Below are 27,993 nucleotides of genomic sequence, written 5' to 3'. Positions count from 1 at the left end.
TCATAAATTGCGGAATTACTAATATAAGAAAACAACAGTAATAACCTTGTTATTGTTTATTTGCAATTTTCAAAAACGCATATTAAAGAAACACAATGTTAATACTATTTTGAATCTCGACTCTCGATAGAGCCTTCTCTTCTTCCGTATTAAACAGAATTTTCACCCGTTCTACTTATAACTCGAATTGACATTATAAACTATTTTCACACTTGACACTTAGTGGTTTGAACGCTATTGTCTATTCTATCATCTAGAGTTCCAACTTGCTGCATACATTAACATACGTGAGATTTTCTTAGGGAACAACATCATCATTATAATCTAAATGACAGAGTCATCTTTGTGGTAAGTTTATTGCGTAATCGTCTATATATAATGAAATCTCTGAAATCGAATACTGAATGATGAAGATGTAAAATAATCAAAACGTGTCATACCAAAGGATTTCCCCAAATTTCACTGCTAAAATAACAGTTTGAAAATATTCAAGGACTTTATGTGAAAAAACTAAAATTGACTGCTTATCAAAGAATTGTGCACATAACTGATTATCATTTTTTAACTTGTTATAGTGGAAAAGCTATCATATTAACAAAAGTGTTGTCTGTACATTTAGTTCGCGAAATTCATCTGAAACTGACTTGTTTGCATATTAATAGACAGATGGGATACAACATTATTGCATATATACCAGTTTGACATCGAAATTTAGCTAAAATGTTCTGCTTGAAAAATGACCATACTCTTAAGAAACGTTGACACTACAGACAAGCTATGTACATGTATATTACTTTTAAATAAAACCCTACTCCCCCACCAATGGTAATGTTTGGTAGCTAAACACAGTTTCGTATAAAATCCAGGGGGTTTTCTCTGGGGAAAAGCATGATGGGTAGGGATTTTCCTGCTATTTTTATGCTGTATACATGAAAATTAATTTTTCAAATTCTCAATTGCATAATATAGTGGATTATCTTTCGAATACATGAAAAAAAAATATAAATTTTAAAAATTAATTTTGTGAGACTCTAAAATAAAGGGAGGTAACTCCAAAAACATCCAGATTTTACGCGTGCAGAATTTCTAGCGGGTAACATAGCTCTTTAAAAAGCTGGCGAATGTACCCTGAAAATACTATAAAATGATGCATAAGGACTTGTTAAAATGGCTTTTGGTTGCATTCTGCTTTTAGGTGGAGCCTAAAATGCATGGGTGTACTGCATTTAGAGGCATCCTTTTGTCTATTTTCCGCATGTTTTGGGTGCCAAATAAATTCTAGCATTAAGATACATGTGCATTATTCTTAAATATTTAAAACAATCAGGATTTTATCTTTCTATTGATATATAGATATATATGTAACATGTTTTTACAAGTTATTTTTATAGGGGTCAGTTTTGCTTGCCCCTCATCAGAGAACGTCCTTATAACGTTACATATAAAACTTTTACATCCTGACATTTATGTCCAGGTGAAATCCTAATGCAAAGTCAGTTTGGCGGAAGTCGTAGTATATTGATAACAACTGATTAATCTCCAAACATATGTTATAAAACTAAACATCAGTTTGTAAATATATACATCTTTCAGTGTCTTGGTCTGTGATAACACTGCGAATAGATTTTGTATTGTATAGTCAATATCCAATGGCCTAATGTTAGGGCGAAAACAGGGGTTTGCTTAAAAAAATGCAAATCTCATAAATATTATAATAACCTAATCTTTAATCGTACAATTGCTGAACGTTATATAAATAAAAGTAATAAGGAATCATTCTTTAAATGTTATGAGGCAATTTCGGTCGGAGCTTGATCAAATCTATAATAAAGCCCTTGGATATGCCCACACCCCGACCAAAAATATCACCTCATAATACTAAAAAAAAATATTCCTTATTCCTGAAATAAAATTATTTGGTTTGGAGAGATTTTCGTATGTTTGATAAATTTAAGGTGGCTCACTACACCTTGAAATATTTCCTCAAATCAGCAGAAAATAACTTGACTATGATAGATATCAAAATGGATAAGAAGTATTTAAGTCGAACAAGCAACGAAATGTGCAATTTTGGATGAAAACTTACGTTTTCGAAAATCTAATTCAGTAAACATGAACAAAAGCTCTAGGCGGATTCGAACTCATGAGCTGCGGTTCAGAAGCCCAATACTATAACCACTGAGCTACGACGATACACAACCGAATCGAACGACATAACAATTTATCAAAACATTTAAATCGCCATCTTGTGGCGTTGTGCCTTAAAAAGTATAAGTCTGTGTGTAGTGAGGTACCATAATAAAACATGTTTCTTAATATTTATTGATGATTTTATCAAAAACAAGGATAAACTATATGTATTAGATTCGACATTCGGTACTTTATAGTTAATAAATAGAATTGAGTAAGGAACGTTAACTCATTATTTGAGTTTTCATCAAATCCAATAAATTTTACTTATATTTCAGAAAAAATTATGGTTACTATATTTGATCATCGCGACCGTATTTGATTATCTCATAATATTCATAGAATGATTCCTTATTATTAATATTTATATATTGTTTAGCAATTGTACTATTAAATTTCAATATGGTCACTGATGAAATATATTTGCAATACATTATAAAATTGATTCCTTGTGTTATCACAAATAAAGACAAGGGAAATGTAAATATAAATTTATCAACGATCACATCTGTGATTATCCTCTCATATTTTTCCTTTTGTGGTGTGGTGCAAATTTTCTAGAGTTCAATTTTATTCAAGTTTTTACTAAACACATTTTATATCTTAACTTTCTGAACATTTGGTATTTCCTTCTTCAGAACAATGGTTATAAAAAGTTAAAAGGGTTCCAAAAAGGGTAACTAAATCTCAAAAAGAAAGTGTAGGAAGGATATACTATTGATCGGAGGTTAACTCTTATGATTGCTAGTTAATCACGGAAAAAATGTTTTGATGAAAATTATGCATAGATAATAGTGTAGATACTAACCACCCCCATTTGACTTTTTCCTGCTTCAAAATCATTATTTCAGCTTGTATTGTCATTATATTGTCACATGCATTAGAAGAAATATACTGAAATGTTTGTAAATGCTTGAACTTAATTAAAAAAGGCAGGCAGTAGGGATGCCGTTTGGTACCAGATGAGAAAAATAGAAGAAAAAAATAAACTTTGTTACTTCGTTTCACTAGTAAATGCGTATGCGATTGAATTTCTTAATCTTGAGAGTTTCCAAAATATTTGACTCTAAGCTATTACCGACGAGGTTCTGTGTTGTGAATTTTCGTGTTCTGATGGCACATGCATTTAAAATATTTCTCAATTAGGAATTGAATCTGATCAAGATATTGTATTGATAAAATTGTAAATGTATTTATGTTGGGTAGGTAATATGTCTTAAATCTGTTAAAAGATGTCGGTTGTATGTGGTGTATGTGATGCAACTGCGCATCAGGTGAATTTCAATGTATATTTATATCCTCTTGATATTTTTCCTATTCTTTTAAAACAGATCAATTGTAATTCAAACAGAAACAGACAAGCCGGATATATACACGATCGAGTAAAACAACCTGTTTGCGTTTTAGAGATGCATTCATTTAACTTTTACACTTAAGGAGGCTGGCACCTGAAATACTAGTAATGTCAATCATCAAAAAACATCTTTGAAATAAAGATGGGGACCTGTAATGTTCATTTATTTTATTCGTGACATATGTCACATGCCATTTTTTGGAAATATGGGGTCCAAAACAAAAATGATAATTTTCCTTAAATTATTGCTTAAGTTTGGCATAGAAATTGATTATTTGAAAAAAATCGAACAAATATTGTAGTTTAAAATATTTCTTAGTTATGATTTTATTACAGTATGAAGTTGAACACATGTCGCGACTATAAAAGTAATATGCAAGTCAAAGTTTAGAAAACCTTGCTTAACAAATGGTTTCAAATGCTAGATCATAATAAATTCAACATCAAATGTAAAGATTGTTAAACAATTTTGAGAAGTCAAATTACTTTTTTTATAAATAATAAAAGTAAAAAAAAAGTAAAGGGTTATATTTCAAAATATTGAGATATGACATGAAATAAACTAATTTTGGGCAAAATATGGGTTAATTTTTTTGTCCTCTATGAAATATAAGCTAAATATGCCAAAATATATCGATAAAAATATCAAAATATTGTTCAAAAATGGGTTTTTTCAGAACAACATGAATATACCGTAATGCACAAATTTGAAGTTAAGTCTGCGCTGAAAATTAGCAGCCTTAGGTAACAGTACTCTGAAACTAATCAGTTATGAAAATTGTTCATTTTTGTCTTGAAAGCCTTCCGCCACAAAAAAATTGTACCTTACTAACGCTGTAAATAAATAATCTTCTTTTAACATTTTATTTGATATAGTTTATTTGGCATTGTAAGATATAAATATACAAATAGAATGAATATATGATGCAAAATTTTTAGATAAGGGGTGACAGTGACATGAAATAGTTACCCCAAAACAAAGTAGCGAAACTCTTTATATGCATCGTTGTTTTCTTTTATCACACATTTACCATAACGTATGCCAAAAACAATAAAGATGAAATCTTGTGACTTGAAATGCTTGATGAGCAATGTGTCTACACCAAAGAGAAAACTTTAAAACTAGAGTTGAGCAAATATTATCGACAGTATAATAAATCAGTACTTTATACAAGGTGCTTAATTATATGAAATTTATATTTTCTGGGTTCAGACAAATAGACAAATGGGCTTCTTTTGGGGTTGAGTCAGATTTATAAATGTTCAATTTTACACTGTACTAGAAAAACAGTTATGAACTAAATGAATTGTTAAGTTCATATTAAAGTACTAACTGCTCTTTTAATCACAGAAGGATCGCAATGAGTTTCATCAGAGTGAGCGAATATGCAGCGTTACTGCTCTTTATCTTGTACCTACAGTGTCACCATACGAAAGGAGAGGCCAATAATGGTAAGTCTCTGTATTCAGGGAGGAGGCATTTGGTTTGAATGCGCTAAAAAGGTTTCTGCGTAGAATCCCTGTTTATTTTGTTTATAAAATGAGACTTTGATAAATAAATTCACTTTTGAGGATAATTATGGAATTCAATTTTCCTAAAAACTGATGTCAATAATTAACCTTGACTCAAAAAGTGCAATCAACCTAAGTATTTCTTTTTTTTTAAAAACCCAGAAAAACAGCATAATGCAATTTTTAAAGACATCTATCATAAGTCTTTCCTATGACAAGTTAGGTAAGACGATCACAATTGAGTGAAATAATTCTGTTCTAAAATGTTTCATGTTTTTATACCGGCGGTACTGACGAGGGATTTGTTCTTCCTCTCCCTGAAAGTTAGGGAGAGGGAACCTTTTTACACCCTCGTAGAATGTCCTGTTTTGACTTATGCGATCAGTTAAAAACAGCCAAGAAAGAATAACTTTATCACAAACACGTTTTTTCAGCTTTATAACTGAATTTTATATCTGGATAATCTTTTTCTCTTAGGGAAAAAATATCGGATAGATAAAATTGGAAAGACGTGGAAGTATGCTTCTCAGTCCTGTACTTTGATGGGATCTGAACGGGCTCCATCTTATGTCGTCAACGTACAAGAATCGTATCCTGCAGACATGGAAGACAGCCCTCACTGGATAGGTGCCACAGCGGAAATCACTCCGTGGTTTAAATTTTCAGGTAATGGTGATTAGAAACTATAAACAATAAAGAAAGAGGTAGATAATTTTAAGTGGTAAAAGTTAGAAATGTTTAAATACTTTTTCAGGATGTTATGTTTATGAAGCAGTACCCGAAGAAGAAATTAAAAAGCTGGATACACGCTCTGCATTTATTGGTCCTGTGGCGGACTGTTACTTACAATGCATGAGCCATTTCGGAGTCAATGTGAGTACTTTAAATGGCAAACTTAAGGCCAAGATCTTGTAAATGGCAGGTGCATACAATTTTATAAAATTCAATTTATAAATTCTTCCAATGATACTTCACTAATAGCTTTGTTTGATAGGATGTATCAGGGCTTTAATTTTGGTCAACACAATGAAAAATCATTCTTTCATTTTCTATGGAATATGAAAGAAATAGGTAACAATTAATGCAAATTCCAGTGGTTTGTCCATTCTTGACAAAGGGAATACATATAGAACCCCTACAGTCTCTGTCTGCATTAGAAAAGCTCTTGACCCTATCTTTAAAATGATGTCAAATTTAACATACTTTACCCATGATTTGAAAATGTCAAGAATGTCAATAAAAAATTTTATTTTCTACATTATTTCCTTAAAGGACGTTGTTTTTTAAGGGTTTGAGTTGTCAAATAAAGATTGTTTTAAAGTTCATTGTCATGAGTAAAAGTTTTTTAAACACAAAAAGAATTTATGAAATGAATAATTATTGACAAAACATTAATCATCAATATTTTTTTTATTATATAATGGAATAATGCTCAAGCAAAAGTGGATTTATAGCAAAACAGAGGAAATTCGGATAAAAGTTTTCAGATTTTGTTTTCCGCTTACATATTTTTGGCAGTACAATAATATCAAAATTTGAGATTTCATTTGAAGCAGTAAAGAATGGAAAAAAGATTTTACAATACAAGTATGGCGTCATAATGATTCTTGCAACAAAAACATTCTTGAATCATTTACTAGATCTTGACCTTAATCGATTTTAAACAAAAGGCTATGCTTGTTAAATACTATAGCTATTTGCTGGTATAACGAATCGGTCATGCATTAGCTTGCACCATAACTATTTAAGATAAAAAAGAGATGGTATGAACTTTGTAATGGGACAATGGTTTTATTTTGTGCAGCCTAAATTTAATAAAAATATGATGAAAAGTTAGACTTTTGTTGCTTTAGAACAAAAAGGTCTTCCGGTCCTCATGTATTATTCTGTAGAAAAAATAGCATTTGCGTTGAAAAAGAAAGGGGATAAAATTTACACGGGGAATGAATTTTCCAGTTATTAATCATATGTAAAATAAGCTACGCAGATAAAAGAGAAAATAGTAAACATATCTTCATAAACTGTTCTGTTTTTTCTCAAAATTTGATTGTTCAAGTTTTTGTCAGTTTTCAAACCTAGTTAAATTAATAACAATATTTAAAAAAAATTATCGGGACAATAAACGGACAAACGGGAGTGATAAATAATTAAAGTTAGTTTATAGTACATTTACCTACGGTACGTAACCATGGTAACTGTTTATCAAACTGAATATCATATTTAAAGAGAACATCTTAACTTATTAAAATATTCATTTGCTTAAACGCTTTCAGTGAGGTCCGGAAGTGACCGTCAACAAAATGAAACCCTTTAAACTCATCTTTAATCAAATGTTTATCATCCTTTTTAGTTTTGTGTCTTGATCACTTACAGTTTTTGAGATCTCGCGAGTACAGATTTGTTTAAAAATCTTATTGTGATACTTGAGACATCTCACTGGGTGTAAGTTTTTTTGTTTATTAAATATCACATAGATGACATTTCAGAGAGTCCAAAAATAACATTTTGGAACTAGATATGTTCACTGTGAATCAAATGGAATTATGGAAGGAGTTGGAAAAGGTAATGACGGTCATTATTCTCTCGGAGTCGCCAATTCAATTACCGGTCCAGGTATCACGATGGGATTTTGCCTATGACAACAGTTGTATTGCGACAAGTCGAGAAACAATCGCACTAATCTTTTAGATCTTACATCATACGCACGCTCATTACATACAAAAACTCCGATAAAATTCCCTAAATACTCTCCATTCTTAACTTTTATTCTGCAACAACATTGACTTCTGACAGGGCCAGCCATTTTGACGTCTTCGAGAAAGACTGATTCTGATTGGACCATCAGGAATATCAACCAATGAAATTGAGTTAAACATTAGCTATCACAATGGCCGGACTGGTCAGAAGTTGATGTGGCTGCAGAATAAAAGTTCAGTTTGGAGAGTATTTAAAGAATTTTATCGGACTTTAAGGATGTAATTAGCGTGCGTTTGATGTGAAATTTTAAACAATTGGGGCGAATGTTTCTCGACTTGTTGCAATACTGCTGTTGTCATATGCAAAATCCCATCGTGAGCCCTGGACCGGTAAATGTTCTAGTAAAAATAAATTGGCGACTCCGAGAGAATAATGACGTATATCTCCGCTATTTTAAGACCCATCAACTTGAAATTCGGCATGAGTGTACCTCAGACTTTACTTTTTAGAAAAATACATGCATATTGCGAGTGTTTTAAAAATTAATTGATTTATTAGGCTTTTGAAGCGAGCTGGTAATTTTTATCCGGGTCAGAGTTCGACCCCTTTCTTTATTTATGGTTACATTGAAATTAATGTTAAAACGGGCTTGGCCCCTGTGAAAAATCTAGACAAAAACATTGAATTGTGTGCTGTGTACACAATGACCTTCTGAATATACATGTACATACAAAACGACATGAATACAAAATATAAACAGATATACAAAGCAAATATATACGAAATGGTGAATAATATATTTACTAATTCAGCATCACAAATAAAGCTCTATGAAATGGAGTATTTACGGCATGAATGCTAGCAGTTTGATATTATAGAAAATCATTTGTTGTACTTACATAATATAACTATAATCAAGGCGACATATTTAACATTATTTTATTAATTTGCCTATTCAACATGCGGAAGAGAGGTTACGAGATCAACATGAAGGGAAGTACCTTAAAAAGCATTACAAAATAAATTCGATTTTGCAGTTAAAAATTTAAAAAATTGATATAGCTCTGATGTTTTGACGTATCTAGTTATTTAAAGTATTGTAGCTTTAGAAATTTGTATCCGTAATTATTTTGTTACAATCAAGTTTCTTTTTAAAGGATTTTGGCTATTCTCGTCGCCTTTTTTTACCGATGATTACGATATTTTAAATGCTTGCATGGACAGATTGATGTTCATTATTCAGTTGTTGATTACATAATCTCCCTTCACACACGATTGACCCGAGACGATGTCACTGGTAAACTAACGAAGTTACTGCTCCAGACACGTGTGTGTCTGGGGTACGTATACACATGGTACACGAGTCTGGTGAACAAAGAGGTTTCACACCTCTAGACTAGTAAATTGATTTGTGTATAATTAGCTACACAATTATTAACAGCTAAAACAGAAATTAAATTAGACTGCATGTATAAAATAAGCATTCATTAGCTAATACACGGATATAGTCCGTCAATCAGTGGTCAAAGAATCATGCATGAGACTATCAAAAAGAAACTAATGTTCAAAATATGCCTTAATTGTTACTTATCTTTTAAAAAATGACAAAACTCACAATTCAGCAATTTAAACCTTGTTTAAAAAATGCAATCAAGTAATAATGAAGTAATAATTTCGGAAGTAATTACGCCCCTGGTCTTAATATCTTGTCCAATAAAGAACACCTTTCTTTCGAGCGCTATAGTCAGCAATTTAACTCCAAATAGCTTAATTAAATTGTTATACTGACACTGAATCATTATTAAAACTGAAAGAAACTTTAACATACCTTGACAAAGGATGTAAATAAGTGTAAAATAAAATTCCATTATCGTATTTTCAAAGAAATTACGAGACAAACTTCATCATGCGGCCATTTTTGACTTTCGCCTTGATCCGTTAATAATCCCGCGATTGTTTGTTAAAATGTGCATGCTATTTTGATTGTTATAAGTCCGAAATCAATATTAAAATGAATAATCGGGCAATATTGATGTACTTTCGGGCAGGTAACATCGTTTTTGACCCCCCCCCCCCCAATTCAAAAACGATGCTACCTGCCTGAAATCACATCTCAGACTCATCCAAAAAATCTTGACAAGCAAACAAAAAAAAAAACAAAAAATAAAGGGGACATTGAAAATTTTCTATATCCTTATCCGTGGGGGAGGACGGGAGCTGGCGTGGTATATATCTGTAACTTCAATTTCACTCTTAATTTCCTTAATTAATACTTACATACTCCCCCCAAAAGTAGGGGGGAGGCTCCATGATAAATAATTTTTTTATATTTAAAAATATGCAATAATTGTGTACTACTTTAAAGATGTTTAGTGTTGTGCTCCATGATAAATAATTTTTTTATATTTAAAAATATGCAATAATTGTGTACTACTTTAAAGATGTTTAGTGTTGTTGGTGTGTGTATATATATATATATATATATATATATATATATATATATATATATATATATATATATATATATATATATATATAATTTGAATTTTACAGGACACTCATTGCTTCTGTACCCTTGATTTGGAAAAAGGACGATTGAATGGAACCTGTGAATTGATAACATCTATTTCCTTTGAAAATGACGTGATTGGATATACACATGACAATTCCGACAAGATATACCATTTTGCAATGTACATGCTATTTGACGGCACCCCCAAGATAACAGGTTTTAAAATTATATACACTTGGTGATAAGAATTTAATCTGATATATTCTTTTTTGTAAAGTGTTAATTTATTTCAATTGTAGACAATTTGGACGAATGTCTGGTAAATACCGATACTGACTTCATGACCAAACCATGTGACTCAATTGGTAGGTCATTAGATTGACTTTTTTTTAAAAATGAAGGAGATAATTTAATTACCTGATTGATTAATATAGATGTCAGATAAAAGTATTATGTTTTTGTAGCTTACGTTGTAAATTATTTCTTTAATGTATTCATTATTAGTACTTGAGTATAACCTTGATGTTTCGATTCTTTTTTGGAGTTGATTTTAATCAACTCTCCTATGCACTTACTCGGGCAAAGCGAAAGTGACAGAATGTTTGGACCTAAGCACAAATCAAATCAATACCGCTGACAGCACTTAGTTCTTGAAAATAATCGATAAATTCGATGCTATGTATACTGATGCACTGTTTTTCAAGAAAACTTATTTATTAATACCATGAAAAAAGTAAGATTTTAAATTGTACAAACAGTTAAGATATTTTTATAAAGTCGTATGTATTCCTACGCTAGAGTTCAATGTCGTCCCGTTCAACCAGACGCTTGGCTGTCTCCGATAATATCCGACAAAACAGAGTCTCTCTTGCTTGTCGGATATAAACGGAGAGAGCTGAACGTTTGGTTGAACAAGACAAGAATTTAATCTTGCCTGAATCAATACAATTTCTCAGAAATATTTCGATTACTGATACTTCTTGCCATGCAAAATCACATATCGTTGATTTTAAATAAATGATAATCGATAAAATCAACTCCCGTCAGTACTTCAGTATTTTGATTATTTTAAGTAGGTCACTATAAAGCTAAGGTCAAGTTAAAGATAAGGATTTTAGATTGTCTTTTTGGTGCCATTTCATTATGTCGTCAAAAATGATATGATAATTTTTGTTCAATCCTTTCATTATGAAGAAATGACACATTATTTGACATTCTATTTTCAATTTTTTAGAGAATATGTAGGCTTACTGTATACTTTATTCGTCAGACATGCAAACAACTCCAATATTTGTAACGAATTTTCTTATACCGGCATTTTTTTTAGAAATGACAGGTTTATTCACATTTTTTATCGCGTTACAGTTATTTAACCAAGCTATAGTTTTAAAGCATAATTTTTAAAATTCATATCAAATATGTTATAAACCTGATGGATTCTTTTACTCCCCAGATCATGATCTTGATAGCTATCTTAATCGGAAGCGTACATTTATCTTGCTCTTAGTTCACCTGGCTTCGATTTCACCAAAAAAAATTCTCAGACTTAAGTCTAAGTTTTTTCTCAAATATTTGAGTTTTTTCTCAAATTTGAGAAAACTCAAGTTTTTGTATTTCACAAAAAAATCGTGTTTTTAAGGAAGGAGTCTTTTCTGGTTTTCGACTTGTCAAACGTAAATTTGATTAATTCTACATTAATTCAAGATGAAAGGAAATTAAAATAGTATATTTTTCTTTCTTTTTTACTATCATACAACTTGGCATAGAAAAAGTAATCGATGTTTAGAATCTAACAAGGACTTTATTTTTTGGCGGAATATTGGCGTAGGAAAAAAGCACATGTTCCGCAATCCAAAATTGCTGTAGATTAATGAGTCTGTTTTAGCATTTTTAAAGCAATAACATTTATGTTGGATTTTTTTAACTAATGTGAACTAATGATATGATACTTGGCTTTCAGAATATGTTTTAAAGGGGCATGGTCACAATTTTGGTCATTTTTCTTTTCAATTTTAATGTTGACAATGCTTCAGTAAGGCATTTTTAATAGGCAACCAAAATTTGAGTGTCATTTGCCGAGTTATAAGCGAGTTACAGAGCTTACAATTCTTCGCTTATAAACAAAACGTTTGTTTACATTTTGAATGTTGAAGTGAAAGTTCCAGTTTTAGACCTCAAATAAATGTGTTAATCGTTAGGATTTGTTTATTTATGCTTAAAATGATTAAGAAGATAGACAAATCTGCTTGAAAAAGATTTTTTACCGGTATATTGAACCTATGTAAACAAAAACAGGACACGAGCCTTGTTTACATGACGAAGAATTGTGAGCCCTGTATCTTGCTTAAAACTCATCGACTGGCACCCAAATTTCATTTGATCATTAGAAATGCATTTCTAAAGCATTGTAAATAATAAAAGCAGAAAAATAAAGTTTGACCAAAATCGTGACCATGCCCCTTTAAAACATGATTTGCCTATCAAAATAAATTTTTACAAGCTTTTTAATGCGCTATTCTTTACAATATTTTGTATATTGATTTGTGTGAAAAAAATAACTATAATCAGTTTTCTCTCTTATTAAATGGTCAATAAATTAGCTTTTCTCCCAATTTATATCTTTATATAAAGTCTTCATAATACGTAAAAACCAAATATATCTTATTATTGGAAGCATAGAAAAATAATCATAATATCTTCAAAATTCAATAAAATTAGAGGAAATGCGGGCTAAGCAATACCGGTATCACTTTTAGTTTAAATATCTATTCCAATTTAGTTCTAGAAGCTGATAGACATTCTGATACTCTATCATTTCACTGAAGAAGAGAATCTTCATATCTGAAACAGATATCTGCATAACTGCAAACAACTACATTATTTTTATCATCCTTTAAGTTGGGGAAGAAGGTAGTGACCTTGACCTGACCTTTATGCAAAAACAAGGAGGTCAAATTTGATTAAACTGACAGAATCATTTGGTTTTATGATCCGTTTGACTGTGTTAAAATTTCATGAATTTCTTATTATAAGAAGTATGTTTGATAACAAGAAGACTCCTTCCTTAACTCAATTTGAGAAAAAACTTAAGACAGAGTTATCTCCCTTGACAAAAATGTAAACAAAGGGAACTAATTCATTTGTTTGTGTTAAATGGAATATTCTACTTTCTAATGGTTTTAAGGTAACCATAATGTATTTAATTAGTCTTTTGTTTGTTATATAATACATAAGATCATGTAGATATGTCATCTATACTTAGCAAAACAAAGTGTACATTTCATGACTGATTAAAATTTTATGAGTCTTATTAATTTAATCCGATTCTCTTATGTTGAAAACATAAGCAGACGATTGTTTTTATTATAAAAGAATAAATAAAAAAACAGGAGATGTTAAAAGAGACCACTTGTGACAATGAAAATTCTTGACTATGCTAAGTACAAAATTCAACTCAGCTGAGAAATGACTAAGTTTGATTTGTGAAATGCAATTTGAGAAAAATTTCAGCTGAGTAAATTCTCAGGATTTGAGATTAAACTTAGGTAAAAACTTAATTGTTTTGGGTTAAATCGGAGCCAGAGCTGAAAGTTCAAGAAAACTTTTCTGATCACCTTTTGTACGACGTCTGTCAATTTTAACTAAACTTGGTCAAAAGCATTTTTGGGTAAATGGAATTAAAGCTTGATTAAATGAAGGACCAAGATATCTTCCAATGGTAGATAATTTTTAATTAATGCATATTAGTTAGCATTTTGAAAAAAAAAAACCTCTCCTTAGACATTATTTGCTGAAAAGCTGAAAAGCTGAAACTCTTGTTGAAGCATCCTCAGGAGGTACAGTACCGTCTACACAGATCCCGTATTTAACCGCGTTCCTCTGCGGTTATTCTTTCCGCGTTAATTCATCGCAATAAATTCATCATTCATTCATAATTCAGTTAATTCATCGCGGTCCTAGCTGCAACCATGTTTAAACCGCGGCGGCGTGACCTACCATTGAACAAGATGATCGGAGATTTTTTCCTGTACGCTATTTGACAATGAGACTGCCACCTTACACTAAGGGTCATTCTATACTTGCCATGTCTGTCGAATTGTTTGAGTTCTCATAAAATGGTTACGTATTTAATGCATGTTTTCAAAACTCCTTATCAATTGTTTTTTAGAAATTCTCATTAAAGAATCATCTGCAACAGTAATAATTTTCATGTAACTGTGGATAAAGCTTTTATTTAAAAAAAATATTTAACCATTTTCTAATATAATCTAGATGAAGGAGATGGTAAGAACTATAAAATGTTTTTCGATTTTTTCATGATTCTAAAAATTTTCGACTACAAAATCTGTTTTTAATCTATATCAATTTGTAGCTCGTTTTACGGCAGTCTCACGATGCTCAAGGCAATCAACCTAGTCCGTGACAGGCACATGCTACTTGGAGAACCAATTACCTACGGTCAACGGCATGAAACGAAAATTTTCACAACTAATTTAATGTGTGTTCAATATGAGGCTACAACACAAATAAAGTATCGGCTGCAAATAACGTTTTTCGTAACCGCCCCCTCCACCTCCTCAACGTTTTAAGATCGTCAAAGTAAATTGTATTTGACTTTAGCCCCAACTGTTTTGCACAAAGGTGTGAAACCATCTCATTGACGGGAAAGCACTCTACGCTTATAAAAGACCTTCAATATAAACTAAACGAGAGAGAGAGAGAGAGAAAGAGAGAGAGAGAGCGATGCTGTCGATGCTCAAGACAATTAACCTAGTCCGTGACAGGCACACGCTACACGGTGTACGAATACCATACGATAAACGGCAAAATATGAAAATTTTACTCAACCGAAATTGATATCATTTTATGTGCGTTTAATATAATGCTGCAACACATAGTTGGGAATTACATGTATAACGTTTTCCATACCCCTCCCCCTCCAACGTTTTATGACCTACAAAGTTAATTGTAATTGACTTTAGTCATGATCCCCGGGGATAGGGCGAGGCTTCGATAGAGTGTTTTGAATTTTAAAAGTTTCTTTTTTAAGTTGGTACGTAATCAAATCTTCTGAGAAACCCTTCAGGCTTCACAAGATTTAAGCACGTGGCCACCTAAGTTCGTAACACGGTAAACTTTTTAACATTGCTGTTCAAAATTTTACTCAGCCTAATACAGCATCATTAAAGTACATTATTTTTTTAATTTATTGAAACTTACATGCATCGATTGACTCTTTACAAAACATTTTACATTGGTTTGTAAAATATAAACATGTTTAAAAAATACAGTTGTTCATGAAATAAATACGTATAGCTTTGACTTGTCTAAAAATATTCTATAAAACATACAATCTGATTAAAATCAGATCCTTGATCCTAACCTTTTTTCTATTGTCGCAACACGTGAATCCAAAGAAACCCCACTTGAGGTCACCTCAAGTGGCATCATATGACGTCAGAAGTGACGCTGTTTTAAGAATTCAATCAAAATCATTCAGCTATTGACATTTTTCTTATCTTTTTACGAATGAGAAATATAGAGCGACACTTTGAACAAGAATGAACTTTTCGTCACTTATTAGTACTGATAGATACATCTTTGGTGAAAATATTTTGTTTGTTCAAGCAATCGCTCAATGTTTTCTTAAAGCAATATGAGCTGCAATTTTCATTGTGAAATTTTTTTAACAAGAATGTTTTTTTTTCTACTAAAATGACAAAAATATCATGGTTTTTTAAAAAAAAATTCGCCAAATTTTGTGAAAAGGGCCGTGAAAGAGCCTTAATTGGAGTGAAATTGAATTATTGTCGTCGTGTACAAAAATTGATTTCCTATATGTTTCTTAGAAGAGATAGCTTTCCTCTGACAGGTGCCATAAAATAATTCGCTCAAGACTTATTTTCAACCTAAATTTTACAGACAGCTCGATGCGTAAATGGTCGAAGGCAATCATAGAGGGACCATCGAGTGATGGTGGCAGGATACAGTGGACGTCTTTTGTACGCCGGCATCTCATGCGATGGACTAAAGCAAGTAAGCAATCTTACTGACACTCCAACTCTTGCAATATGTCAATCACCTGAAAAATATCTTGATGAAAACAAACATCGGTTCATGTTTTTTGTTTTTGTTTTAGAAACTGGTCAGACAATTACGAACTGTGTTAGTGTGAAGAAGGGATTGAATAATAAGAAATATGAAAACGTTTTAAAACCGTGTGACAATATACTTCCATACATTTGTGAAGGTAGGTAACATTGTGAAGGCGAAAGAAGGTAACACTGTTTTGCCAAACAGTTATTGAGATTTTTTAAAGAAACTTATAATAATTGGACCGATTATATCTGTTACAATACTGAAAGTAGTTGGGTTTTGTTACCAATTTCATGAATAACATGGCATAAGAAACGAAATTAGGAAATAAAGGCGTGGCAATAGAATATTTTGTTTGCATTTAAAAATATTTTTTTCCTCAGGTTTGACACCTTATGACCAAGTTGCAATTGTTATGGCAGTAGTATTCTCTGTTCTTTTGATCACAGGAGTGTCATTATCAATAGTAATACATACTAAGGACAGGTATAACATTACGCTGCTCTTCTATATTATTAGGGTCTTCCGTTTCCAACGGAAGACCCTTTTGTTTTTCTTCGGATTCTTTTTCATTATTATTATTCTTCCTCTGACTTTTTTTGTGGCTTATATCTCAAAAACTATTCAACCGATTTCCACGAAATTTTCAGAACTTGTTTGGTATCGTAAATACTCGAGGTTATTAAAATTTGAACTTATGACGTCACTTCCAGTTTCAGAAATTGACGATTTTGTAAATTTTTAAGGGTCATTTTGTCCACGCATCTCCTCCGAAACTAATCAAGATAGAAGCTTGAAATTTTCAGGGATTGTAGATAAATGTATGTAGATGTACCCTATTGCCTTCACTTATGAAAATTGTGCAAGGCTTCGAAGCTCGCCCGAAACTGAAAATAAGCACCAAATTTTTCCACGAAATTTTAGAACATTTTCTGTAATATCTTTTGATGTATACATATTTTGTTAAATAATGTAATGCAAAAGATATTTATTTTTGCAAGACCTTTAATTAGATATCAAGGAAAAGGGGCTGGCCCCTCCAATTAGGGGCCAGGGGGGCTCTAAAGTCTTCTTACAATAACCTTTTACTAAACAATAATTTGTTATTAATCATAGAAGCAAAAATGTTTAATGTACATCTGTTTATCTATACAGTACCATAGCTAAGTCATATATTACGTAATTAGGGGTTTCAAGGGGCCAGAAGTTCAAAACTTTGATCATTTATATCGAAAAAAGGAGAAACATTTTGAAAAGCAATATAGAACAAAAGTTGCTCAAAATAATGTTCTGTACAATATGTCATCTTCAATTTTTTGTTGATGGCCCCATTAAGGAGTTTAAGGGTCGGCCCCTAAAACACATTTGTACAGATATCTCGAGAACGGTTGACACTTTGTGAACACTTGTTGAACAAAATATGTTTATATTTGCAATACCTTTAATTTGATTTCAAGAATAAGGGGCTGGCCCCTTAAATTAGGGGCCAAGAGGGCTCTAAAAGCTTCTTACAATAACTCTTTACTAACAAAAGTTTGTTATTAATTATAGAAGCAAAATTATTGACTGTACAGCTGTTTATCTTTACAGTACCATACCTAAGTCATATTTTAGGTAATTAGGGGTTTCAAGGGGCCAGAAGTTCAAAACATTGATCATTAATATCTGAAAAAGGAAAACTATTTTGAAAAGCAATGTAGAACACAAAAATGTTGAGAATAATGTTCTAAAGAATATGGCAACTAAATATTTGTTGTTGGTGACCCCGATAAGGAGTTCAAGGCTCGGCCCCTAAAACAAAGCTGTTCAGATATCTCGAAAACGTTTAACAATTCGTGAATACATGTGAACAGAATATGTTAACATTTGCAATACCTGTATTTTATATATAAAAAAAGGGCTGGCCCCTAAAATAAGGGGCTAAAAGGGCTGGTAAGTCTTTTGTGATAACTTTTTTGTAAGCGATAATTTGATATTTTTCATTAAGCAAAAACAAAAAAACTTTTTAAGCTTAATCTAACGCTGAAATTCGTTTTAAAATCGGACCATGAACTACAGAGAAATTGGGGGTTAAAATTTGATTTTTCCGGAAATTTTGATTACGCGTTCTCGGTTTAAAAAATAGCGTAAAGTTAAATGTAAAATTAATTCGTACCAAAAATAATCCTGTCAAGTCGTACATGAACACATTCGGGTTTATTTTGTTAATACATTCTTGAAATCCAAAAGGTTTTTGTTAAGTCGTACTTAAAATCATTTGGATTTTGTTAAGCCGTACCAAGAATTATTCGATTTTTTTCTTATTGTTTTAGTTACTCTTGTTATTGGCTTAAGAGCTCTGCTTCTTACAGGTACTTCTAGCTTTTCTCTCGACATTAACGGAAGACCCACTCGTTGCTTTGCAACGAGCTTTGCTCTAGTTATTCTTCTTTTTTTCCCATATGGATTTTGGAATGTATAGGGAAAAATCTGTATCACATTCCATATTACCGCTCAAATATCAGCTTAGGGGTCGATGGTGAAGGCCAGAGGGCTGATGTTGGTCGAGGGTTGATATGAGATGTGATACAGATTTTGACATGTATTGTCATTTTTTCTTTATACATTTGAATTTAGAAAACTACTTTTTATTTTCATTAGAAAAAACTTTCATTTTACTTTATAATTATATATTTACATTTGCATATAAGTTTCCTTATATGAGCCCATAGAATTAGCAAAGATGTTCAATTTCTGTGTAAAATGTTTGACGTCACAATGATAACCCTACGCTAAACATTTGACTGGTGCATTTTTGCATGCATTAAAAAGTTAGTTTAACAATTCTGAACGATTTGCCTTTCTTAAACGTAAATAAAACTAAAAAACAACAATGTAGAAATTGATCAAAGCTTCTGATCTTCACGGGATATGATCACGTGACCAACCAAGTTCATATCCCGGTAAACTTTTTAACTTGCTGTTTATTTCTTAATAATTTAATTCTGGTTGTTACATGGCGTTTGAATGGATAGAAAAATTTAAGTTAATTTGTTTAACCAAGTTTAACCAAGTTTGCACGTCACAGGACACGTCACAATGCAATACCAATTCACCTGACGTAACGTTTGAATTATAAGGAATGAACCATCAATCCAAGTTATATTCGTGTAACCTGGGTTGTAGCAATTTGCCATTTTTTATAATCAATTTTTATAATAATGAGTTATTCAATATTTTTCAGTTTTATACGTTGTAAAATGATTTGGAACAGTTTATGCTTTTTAATAAACCACCTCGCGGTTTATAAAGCGTACACAGGAAAAATGTCCACATGTGTAAAATATGTGTATAATTTTACACATGTTTTGCACATATAATGCATGTGTACAACACATGTTTTAAAATTTATATGTTGAACACATATATTATACACGTGTGTAACATATATATTTTACATATGTTTAACACATATATAAAATAATATATGTTCAATACATGTTTCAAAGAACATAAACACGAAAAAAAAAATGTTGAATTTATTATTTATTTTCATGACTTTCACCTATATTTATGCATTTATTAGCAAATATTTGTAAGAATAAAATTTATCTAACAAACTTTTGCAGAGTAACTTACACAATATTTATTAGTTAACCAATTCCGGATTAAAATCTCGATTGGCTTTAATTTTGTCGTTTGCAATCATACGTCATTTTTTACGTCACGGAAGCAGAAGATGTTGATCAATCATTTACAGATATTCGATTTGAGGCTAAAGGTAAGGTTTGTCAATCATTCTTATTCATTTATTTGTATTGTAAAATTATACAAATATTGCTGGTAGCAACCTAGTCATTTTACAACACGTCAAGAAGCTTGTGTTCTTCGGGAAAATTCGGGTTCAAAACAAGAAACATGTAATGTCAACGATCGATGCTTATCCAATCTACTTAGGTGAAATTGATGAAAGTTTTTAGATGAACTATAAAGGCAAATACGGTGATTTAATGTATATAATACACATAAAGGTATATACTACATCTGCTATATGTAGGTAAACGGTAGGTCTGTCGGTAAACGTTTTCCACAAAGCTACAATTAAGCAGTTGTAGCTGAAAAAAAGCAGATTTATAGACAGAACAATGCTTGAAAATTAAGCGAACATTAAATAAATGTTTATCAAATGTATTTTTATTTAGATCAGACACATTTCAATCTTGAAAAGTGAAAGTAGAATAAACTAGAGTAAAGCTCGTTACAAAGTAACGAGTAGCATAAAACTTAAAAGCAGCAAGTCGAAAGTTTTATATAATTTTGTTGTTGTTGTTGTTGTTGTTGTTGATATATCAAAACTGAAAATTAAATTGATTGTTTAAAATGTTATTTATTATGCAACAACTTGCTAAAATGTTCAGTCGGTTACTTAAGTGAGTATGCTAATCAACACACTTTATTTTTAGACAGGTCACAGAAGACATAAATAAACTAACGCAGTGGATAGCAGGGATATGTCTCTTTAAACTGTTTATGCAGTTGTAAGTATTATAAGTAAAATTCAGTTTTTTATCTTCAAAACTGATTCTTGACTTTCTTTTGAAAGTATTCATGATTTAAATTTTGTAAAAGAAAATCAATGAAATTTTCATATTAATTCTAAATGTCATGTTTTAAGTGTTTTTTATTATTATTAAACATGCAATAATATACCTGCAATGTACTATGATATGCAACTTATTTTGATATATACAACTATTGTGTGTAAATTCTTTTCTTTTTTGTAGAAAATGGCTATAGTACAAAGGCTACCAATATTGGTCGGTCAGGAACTCCGAAGACATAGGGTAATGAATTTTTCAAGATCCAGACATTCTTCTTGATTTCATAGACAGTTCTACACTGCAGCTGGTATAAAAGTGACAAATCATGGTAATTAAATCTAAATACGTAGAGTTCTGACTGTATTGTTAATATTAAGAATTTCTGTATAGTGTACTGTAATTTTTAAGAGTTGAAAATCTAACTTTTACAAATATTTCAGGTTTAATTATAAAAATATTATCATAATATGTCTGTTTTTCTCCTCAAAATTAAATATTTATTTTATGCTGATTTAAAAACCTCTGATGATTGTATTAAGTTGGTATAACTATGTTTTAGAAAGAACCCAGTCCACACATGAATTGCTAAGGTCAATGCACTGAAAAGAAGGAAGTTGAAGTTAGATCGACATAGAGATGGCTAGTTTTTTTGGTTAGTTTGTCAGTTCTGTTGCAAAAATATGTGCATGCAGTATCAGAATTCAGTTAAAGCTGCTTGGTATCTACTGATGGCTGCATGTTTGTATTATTAGTTACTTAATTATCTCAGACTTCTTAAAGTTGCTGTTAGTTTTTAGCAATCAAAAGCACTTGTAACAATTAATTATTATATAACATGTACATGTACTTGCAAAACAGCAATATAATTCTGAAAATCTGGATATTTCAGTTTTTATAGTTTTAATAATGGTAATTCTAGGATGTACAACAATGACTTTTCTTACATGTGTATACAGTGACTGATTTAAACAAATATTTGTTTTTTAGTTTTAATATTGAAAGTCTGATGTTTATTTTTCTTAGCTGTTCCGCTCTACAATGGACTAATTTGAGACCCTCTCCCCCTGGATGGCTGTGCAATTATTTGTACAGGCAATTCACTCCACCAGGAAAGAGTTCTGTGGACATGAGGAGGAAGTAGATGACATTAGCACTTGTAAGTCTGACTTTGTAATATCATGTGTATGATATACTTATATATTGATAAAAATCAACAATACTATTAAGGCATCTTAAAAGTGTCAGATCTAATGTATATACCGTGGAATCATTAAAATTCGTGGTGTCTCAATTTTCGAGGAATTCGTGGGTAGCCCTCTCCCACTAATTTAAATCCTCAACGAAAACAATTTTAGAAACAGTTATCTTTGTTACTGAAACAGTAGGCTACGCATCCACGAAATTACATCCCCACAAAGAGCAAAAAAGTCATAATCCACAAAAATTGGCCCCCACGAATTTAAATGATTCCACAGTATACTACATGTATTGGCTAACAACTCAAACAATTGAACTTAACATGCAACCAGTCCCTTCTTTGGACATAATTATGTACAAATAAAGTGCATCATGTACATGTGTATAAATATATATAACTATTTATTGAATGATACTTTATAAAAGAATTTTGATTATTTTTTCTTCATTTCTTTAATTCAGAGGTTATTCTTAACTACGAAAAAGTTTACCGAATGATAGAAGTTCTGGCCAGAGTTTAAAGGTGAGAATTATAATTATATTATATACACGATTGTATAGTAATAACTACATGTTTGTAAGTTCTGTTAGAGAAATACATATATTTAAATTGAAATGAAAATTTGATTCTCACATGACAACTTAATTTATATCTTCAATCTATGAAATATACCATGACTATATATTAACTTGAGATTTTTTTCTGTCACCAGAGTTCTATGTATCAATAAAAAAAGACAACAGACGAAACATCTGGGAGCTTCTGCAGGAAAAAGAAGAAAGAAGAATTAAAGGTTACCAAGCGGTAAGTTAAAAAATTGTTGTGATTTCACTCTTTTACAATATTAATACATATTCTGACCTAGATTACCAGGTACTTATCTAATATATTTCTGTATGAATTTTAGTATTGAATCTATATAATGTAATATCATTGGATAGTGTAACGAGTGTACATGTATACTGTAAAACAGAGACATAGCAAACAATAACTAATGGTGTAGAACATTAAAAATGAAATAGAAACAATACATAATTATGTATGATTGTGTCATTTTTCTTTTTTTTACAGGAACAAGGAAGAGAGAAATGAATTGTTACATGGCAATGAAGAATAAACTCCTGAGAACAAATTAATGAAGTTTTTGTTATTATTTTTTTATATGCCTGGTGTGCATCTGCAATAATATACTGATGATCTATACATTGATATCAAGGAATAGTTTGCAATATGAAGCACACTGTACGTAATATATTTTAAATGAAAGCTTAAGTAAAGATGTACCTTTATTATTGACAATTGCTAACAAAAAATTATATATAAATTTCATATATAAAATGCAACACATATATTACACATATAGAATATGTGTTTTACACATATAAAATATGCTATGTTTAATTTCACACATGTTTGACACATATTAAACACATGTTAAACATGTGTGGAATTAAACACTTTATATATGTGTGCTCTTTTTATGTGTTTTACACGTGTAAAATATATATGTAAAATATATGTTAAACACATGTTGCACACATGTGGACATTTTTCCTGTATAAACTGCCCAAACCATTTTAAATCATATTAAACAAAACAAAAATATTGAATTCATTCCTTAAAGTAAATGAGATATGCCTACAGAATTATGAAATTCAGGATATGAATTCTTTCAAGGATGCGCGCATGCTTCACTGCAATATCTTTGTTTCATGGGGTGTTCCGGGGGTACACATTTTGCTAAACACAATGAAAAACCAAGATTTTAACAGTAAATTTCTATGTAATATGAAGGAAATGAGATACAAATATCGGAATATTGTCCATTTTTTACTAATAAAATATATCTATAATGCCTATAGTCTCTTCAAAAACGGCAATAAACATGCTCTTGACGTCCGCTTTAAAATAGTGTCAAATTCAAAAACTCCCGCAAAGCGAAGCATCCCCTCGCGACATGAATTATTTAGTTGGGAATGTAAAATTAAGGAATATACAGTCATGTAAATGTAATCGAGGAGACCGAATTGTTTTGTGGAAAATAAGGGCATATATCAAGTATACATGTCTATAACTTAAATCAGAGTAAAGACCCAAATATTCATCTCCTTGAAAGCACTTGGAAATCATATCTTTTTTTTTACCCTGATTAACAAGCTTTTTGGTGGTATACGTTGAAGGGGGAATTTACGTGTTTGTAAAGTTTTTCTTATTTCTAGCAGAAACAAAAAAACATATAAAACTTTATTTAGCGATATACACATTATTTTAAAAGCATACAAAACGAAATCGTGGAAGCAAATATATATACACCATGTATCATAATAAAACGTAGCTGAATCGAAGATCGTCTGCCCTGGTGGGAAATGAGAGTTGGCATGCTGTATGTCAACCCAACGTAATAGATATTGAGCTATTGATATGAAACGATTTTTCGGTGATACATTTGTAAATGTGCAATGATTGTCAAAGTATTTTCTGATTCTTGGACTAGGTACTAGTTACATTCAAGTTAAACGGGGAAAATTGCCAGGTATTCGGTTGCTTCTTTCGATGTAAATCGGATTCCTTTAATCTCTAGCCCGCTTCACCTTTTTACTTTTGATATTCTACTAACCTTATTACTACGAAAAGTGTTTTTTTAACCTATTTAGGTAGATCCAAATCCCAAATATTTGAACTGCTTACTTTGACTTTAGTTTTACAGTAGTTTTTTTTCAAGTCGTACATAATTTGTTTTGTTTAAAATTGTGTTATTTTTACGATAGTTTTAAAAGTATATAAAAGAATGTAACTAATTGACATAAATAAGTCCGTGCAATGGTTTTCTTTGAAACTTGCTCACAAGCCACACACACACACACACACACACACACACAGGTTTGTAAACACCGTCAATTGACTACACCTGAAAATTTACATGCAACTGACTACACTGCTTTCTCGTATACTTACAGCGAAGAAAATTCAGAATTCTATTTAAAATAGTATCCTAATGATCGCTATATACTGCGATTTTTATTTTCATTTAAAATAAGAATCTGTAAAATGCCGTGCATCTCACTACATTTTTACACTTTATGAAAACACACATGCAACTCAATACTGACAGAATGGCATGCATTTCACTACACTATTGACAACACACATGAAAATCACTACATTTTGATGTATATACTATATATCGCATTATAATCTCATAAATAATCTTATCTGCGTTTTAATTCTAAGCGATTTTCTTATACTTGCGCATCTGAATGTGGGTTTGAATTTTCTATTCATTGCAGTGCTTTACAAGCAAAATCAAAATACGGTTACATAAAAAAATCATAGCTGGTCAGCAAGAAAACATAATCACCACAAGTGATCGTTTGTACATCAACTGAAAAAAATACATATTAAGCTATTTTTTATAAAACATGATTGACTAAACTGTTGAATTTTACACTGTGAATCATGATAGTTAACGCAGCTATATATACTTGACAATTGCAACGTATTCTAAACACTGAAAACAAACAAATACAGTTTACAAGGTTGGTCAAGATATTTTTGATGAGAACAAAATCCCCCAGTCATTCTCCCACTTTGAAAAACTTTACGCTTCTAATATATTAAACAAAAAACGATTATTATTTTACATAGAAAAAAATTCCCATTTTGCCCTTAAAAAATGTGTTATTACATGTACATAAACTCAGCAGAATTTTTCTACGTTAAGAAAACTGAACGCAGAAGGAACGCAAAGAGAGCGCAATAATCGCAACTACAGCGACCTCTAAGAGCGCGCGAAAATAAAAATAACACGTTCAAACGCTGTGTATGCGCACTGAGAGCGCGACAGAGACGCAGTGACATCCCAAATTTTTTGGACTCCGAGAGGTCTTTGTGCATGCGCAATCAACTTATCGTTACTGCAAATATGTGCGTTGCTTGAGCGCGCCGACGGAGATCTATAGTAGTGGTGCTGTTGCAGACCTTAAGGCGCTGTCATGATGACAACACATTTCATTATTTACTGTGTGCTTATCAGAATGCAGAAACACGGTGCGTACTTTGTGTATGCTCAAATTGGGCGCCGTCTCATGCCGTTCAAGGCGATCCCACCGCGACAAATGAAGATGTTGCTGCATTGTTGCGGCGCTGTGTGAGCTGTATGAGCTTTTACTGCTTGCAGTTTGATGCTTTACATTTTTAAAAGAACGCAGCAGGACTGCATTGAGAACGCACCCGGTGTAACTTGAGTTCTTAAATTCCATGTCGCACGGTCACCATTTTGTTTAATTTTTTTTTACTACCTTTGAATCATTCACGCTTTAACTTTTGACAAGCAAGTCACTCATTAATGGCAAACAACGAACTGTTTATGTATTTTTCCATTTTGGAATTAAACAACAAGTGCGATCGGTCATCAGGGAATCAGTTGTACTTGATCCACCATCTGATGTTCTATATGTCAGCGTTTGCTCTTTATATACCCGGTATTTTGCTGGATTTTTTATCATGATTAGTGTACATTTTTGCCATATTTCATACATCTTTGTCTCACAGATAATATGGGCATACATGTACAAGTACAATGTACAAAATTAAAACTTACGTGTGCTGATATAGACAGAACACCCTGGAAATTGGTAAATAATATCAGATTGAACATGGGTAATATTAGATTTTGAAAAATCCATAAGTCTTTAGTTAGTAAATAAATTAAAGTGAACATATAAAATGGAGAAAGCCTACTCCATATTCCAACGGCTGTGTTTTTGCAGGAATGAAATGCATATTGTATTGATTTGATTTGTTAGTCGTTTTTGTTTTTGTTTGTTTTGTTTTGTTTTTTGGTGCGTTTTTTTATTTTTTGGTGCCGATTTAGACAACGCCTCTTGGAGACAAAATTCCACATTCATATTAAACATTTTGCTTACTACAACATTAGAAGAACACACCACAGGGGTCCCACTGGACCAAAAATCCTTTTCGCCACTTTAGCGCGGCACGAACGACCTATGTTTTATGTCTTATGTCACACCATAAGTCCACACAATACCTAATATTGTACAGGAGTTTAATGTCTTGCATATATAAAGTTTTAAACCAATTAAAAAAGAGTCGTCAGCTAAACAAGAAATATTAAAACGGGTGTAGGTTATTTTTACAGATTTTGATCATAAACATATAATGAGCTATATAAACTATGAAAATTATAAAAATAAAAAAAAAATGACTGCGCTTTTGCTCAGATCACGGCCTACTAAAAGGTTTAAACTCGCATTCACTACATTATCAATGCGCCGACAAAGCAAAGTAATACACAAAATTAGAAACAGAGGTTACAATATTGTCAATATACCGGTATCTGTAATGCATGTTTTCATGTATAAAGTTTCAAACTCCATGTTTTTGAGAGAGAGAGAGAGAGAGAGAGAGAGAGAGAGAGAGAGTCCATTATATCATGTCATTATCACACACACACAACACATCAAGTCACTACACTTTTAATACATACATCACAGTTACTATACAGCTGTCAAAAATTTTGCAATACTTTACACTGTTTTTACAAAATCATTTTTTATAAGCACTATATTCCCACTGTATAACATCTAGGTAATTAAAGCCATTATTATCAAAGACACAACAGAACAAGTCACTACATTGTGATACACACAGAAAAGTCACTACACTATAAAACGCAAAAATTACCATAAAGCTAAGAAACAGAGGTAAAAATATTTTACCATGTATTTATATGCAATCAATGCGCATGTAATATTTCTTATAATCCAACTTCTTTGAAAGAAAACAAAGAGGAGATAGAGAGAAAGAGAGCAAGCGAGCGAGAGTACGGATCGAT

At 31.4% G+C, this 27,993-nt stretch overlaps 1 protein-coding gene and 1 long non-coding RNA gene across 3 annotated transcripts; both read left to right on the top strand.

Annotated features, from left to right (window-relative positions):
* Window positions 1-221: 221 nt before the first annotated feature.
* On the top strand, window positions 222-18,920 carry LOC128164779 (uncharacterized). The gene is made up of 9 exons (XM_052828769.1): window positions 222-348; window positions 4,896-4,996; window positions 5,534-5,722; window positions 5,811-5,929; window positions 10,307-10,481; window positions 10,565-10,630; window positions 16,188-16,301; window positions 16,405-16,515; window positions 18,823-18,920. The coding sequence occupies exons 2-9, from the start codon at window positions 4,906-4,908 to the stop codon at window positions 18,918-18,920; spliced, it is 963 nt and encodes a 320-aa protein (XP_052684729.1). The 5' UTR covers window positions 222-348; window positions 4,896-4,905.
* Window positions 18,921-20,611: 1,691 nt separating this feature from the next.
* On the top strand, window positions 20,612-23,682 carry LOC128167794 (uncharacterized). Of its 2 annotated transcripts, none has more exons than XR_008241261.1 (7): window positions 20,612-20,878; window positions 21,125-21,269; window positions 21,501-21,593; window positions 21,965-22,097; window positions 22,601-22,661; window positions 22,852-22,943; window positions 23,211-23,682. It is a non-coding gene; the product is annotated as an uncharacterized LOC128167794 (long non-coding RNA). The 2 variants fall into 2 exon arrangements; XR_008241262.1 differs by having other exon boundaries at window positions 20,612-20,891.
* Window positions 23,683-27,993: the final 4,311 nt, after the last annotated feature.

The sequence above is a fragment of the Crassostrea angulata genome, chromosome 10 (assembly GCF_025612915.1).
Source record: "Crassostrea angulata isolate pt1a10 chromosome 10, ASM2561291v2, whole genome shotgun sequence".
NCBI classification, from domain to species: Eukaryota; Metazoa; Mollusca; class Bivalvia; order Ostreida; family Ostreidae; genus Magallana; species Magallana angulata.
The sequence above is the reverse complement of the archived record's forward strand: the minus strand, read 5'-3'. Positions and strand labels throughout refer to the sequence as shown.

Coding starts and splice junctions, on each gene's coding strand:
- LOC128164779 (XM_052828769.1), top strand. CDS start 4,906: ATGAGTTTCATCAGAGTGAGCGAATATGCAGCGTTACTGCTCTTTATC. Junction 10,482..10,564: donor CGGCACCCCCAAGATAACAG/GTTTTAAAATTA, acceptor TTTCAATTGTAG/ACAATTTGGACGAATGTCTG. Junction 16,516..18,822: donor ACTTCCATACATTTGTGAAG/GTAGGTAACATT, acceptor TGGAATGTATAG/GGAAAAATCTGTATCACATT.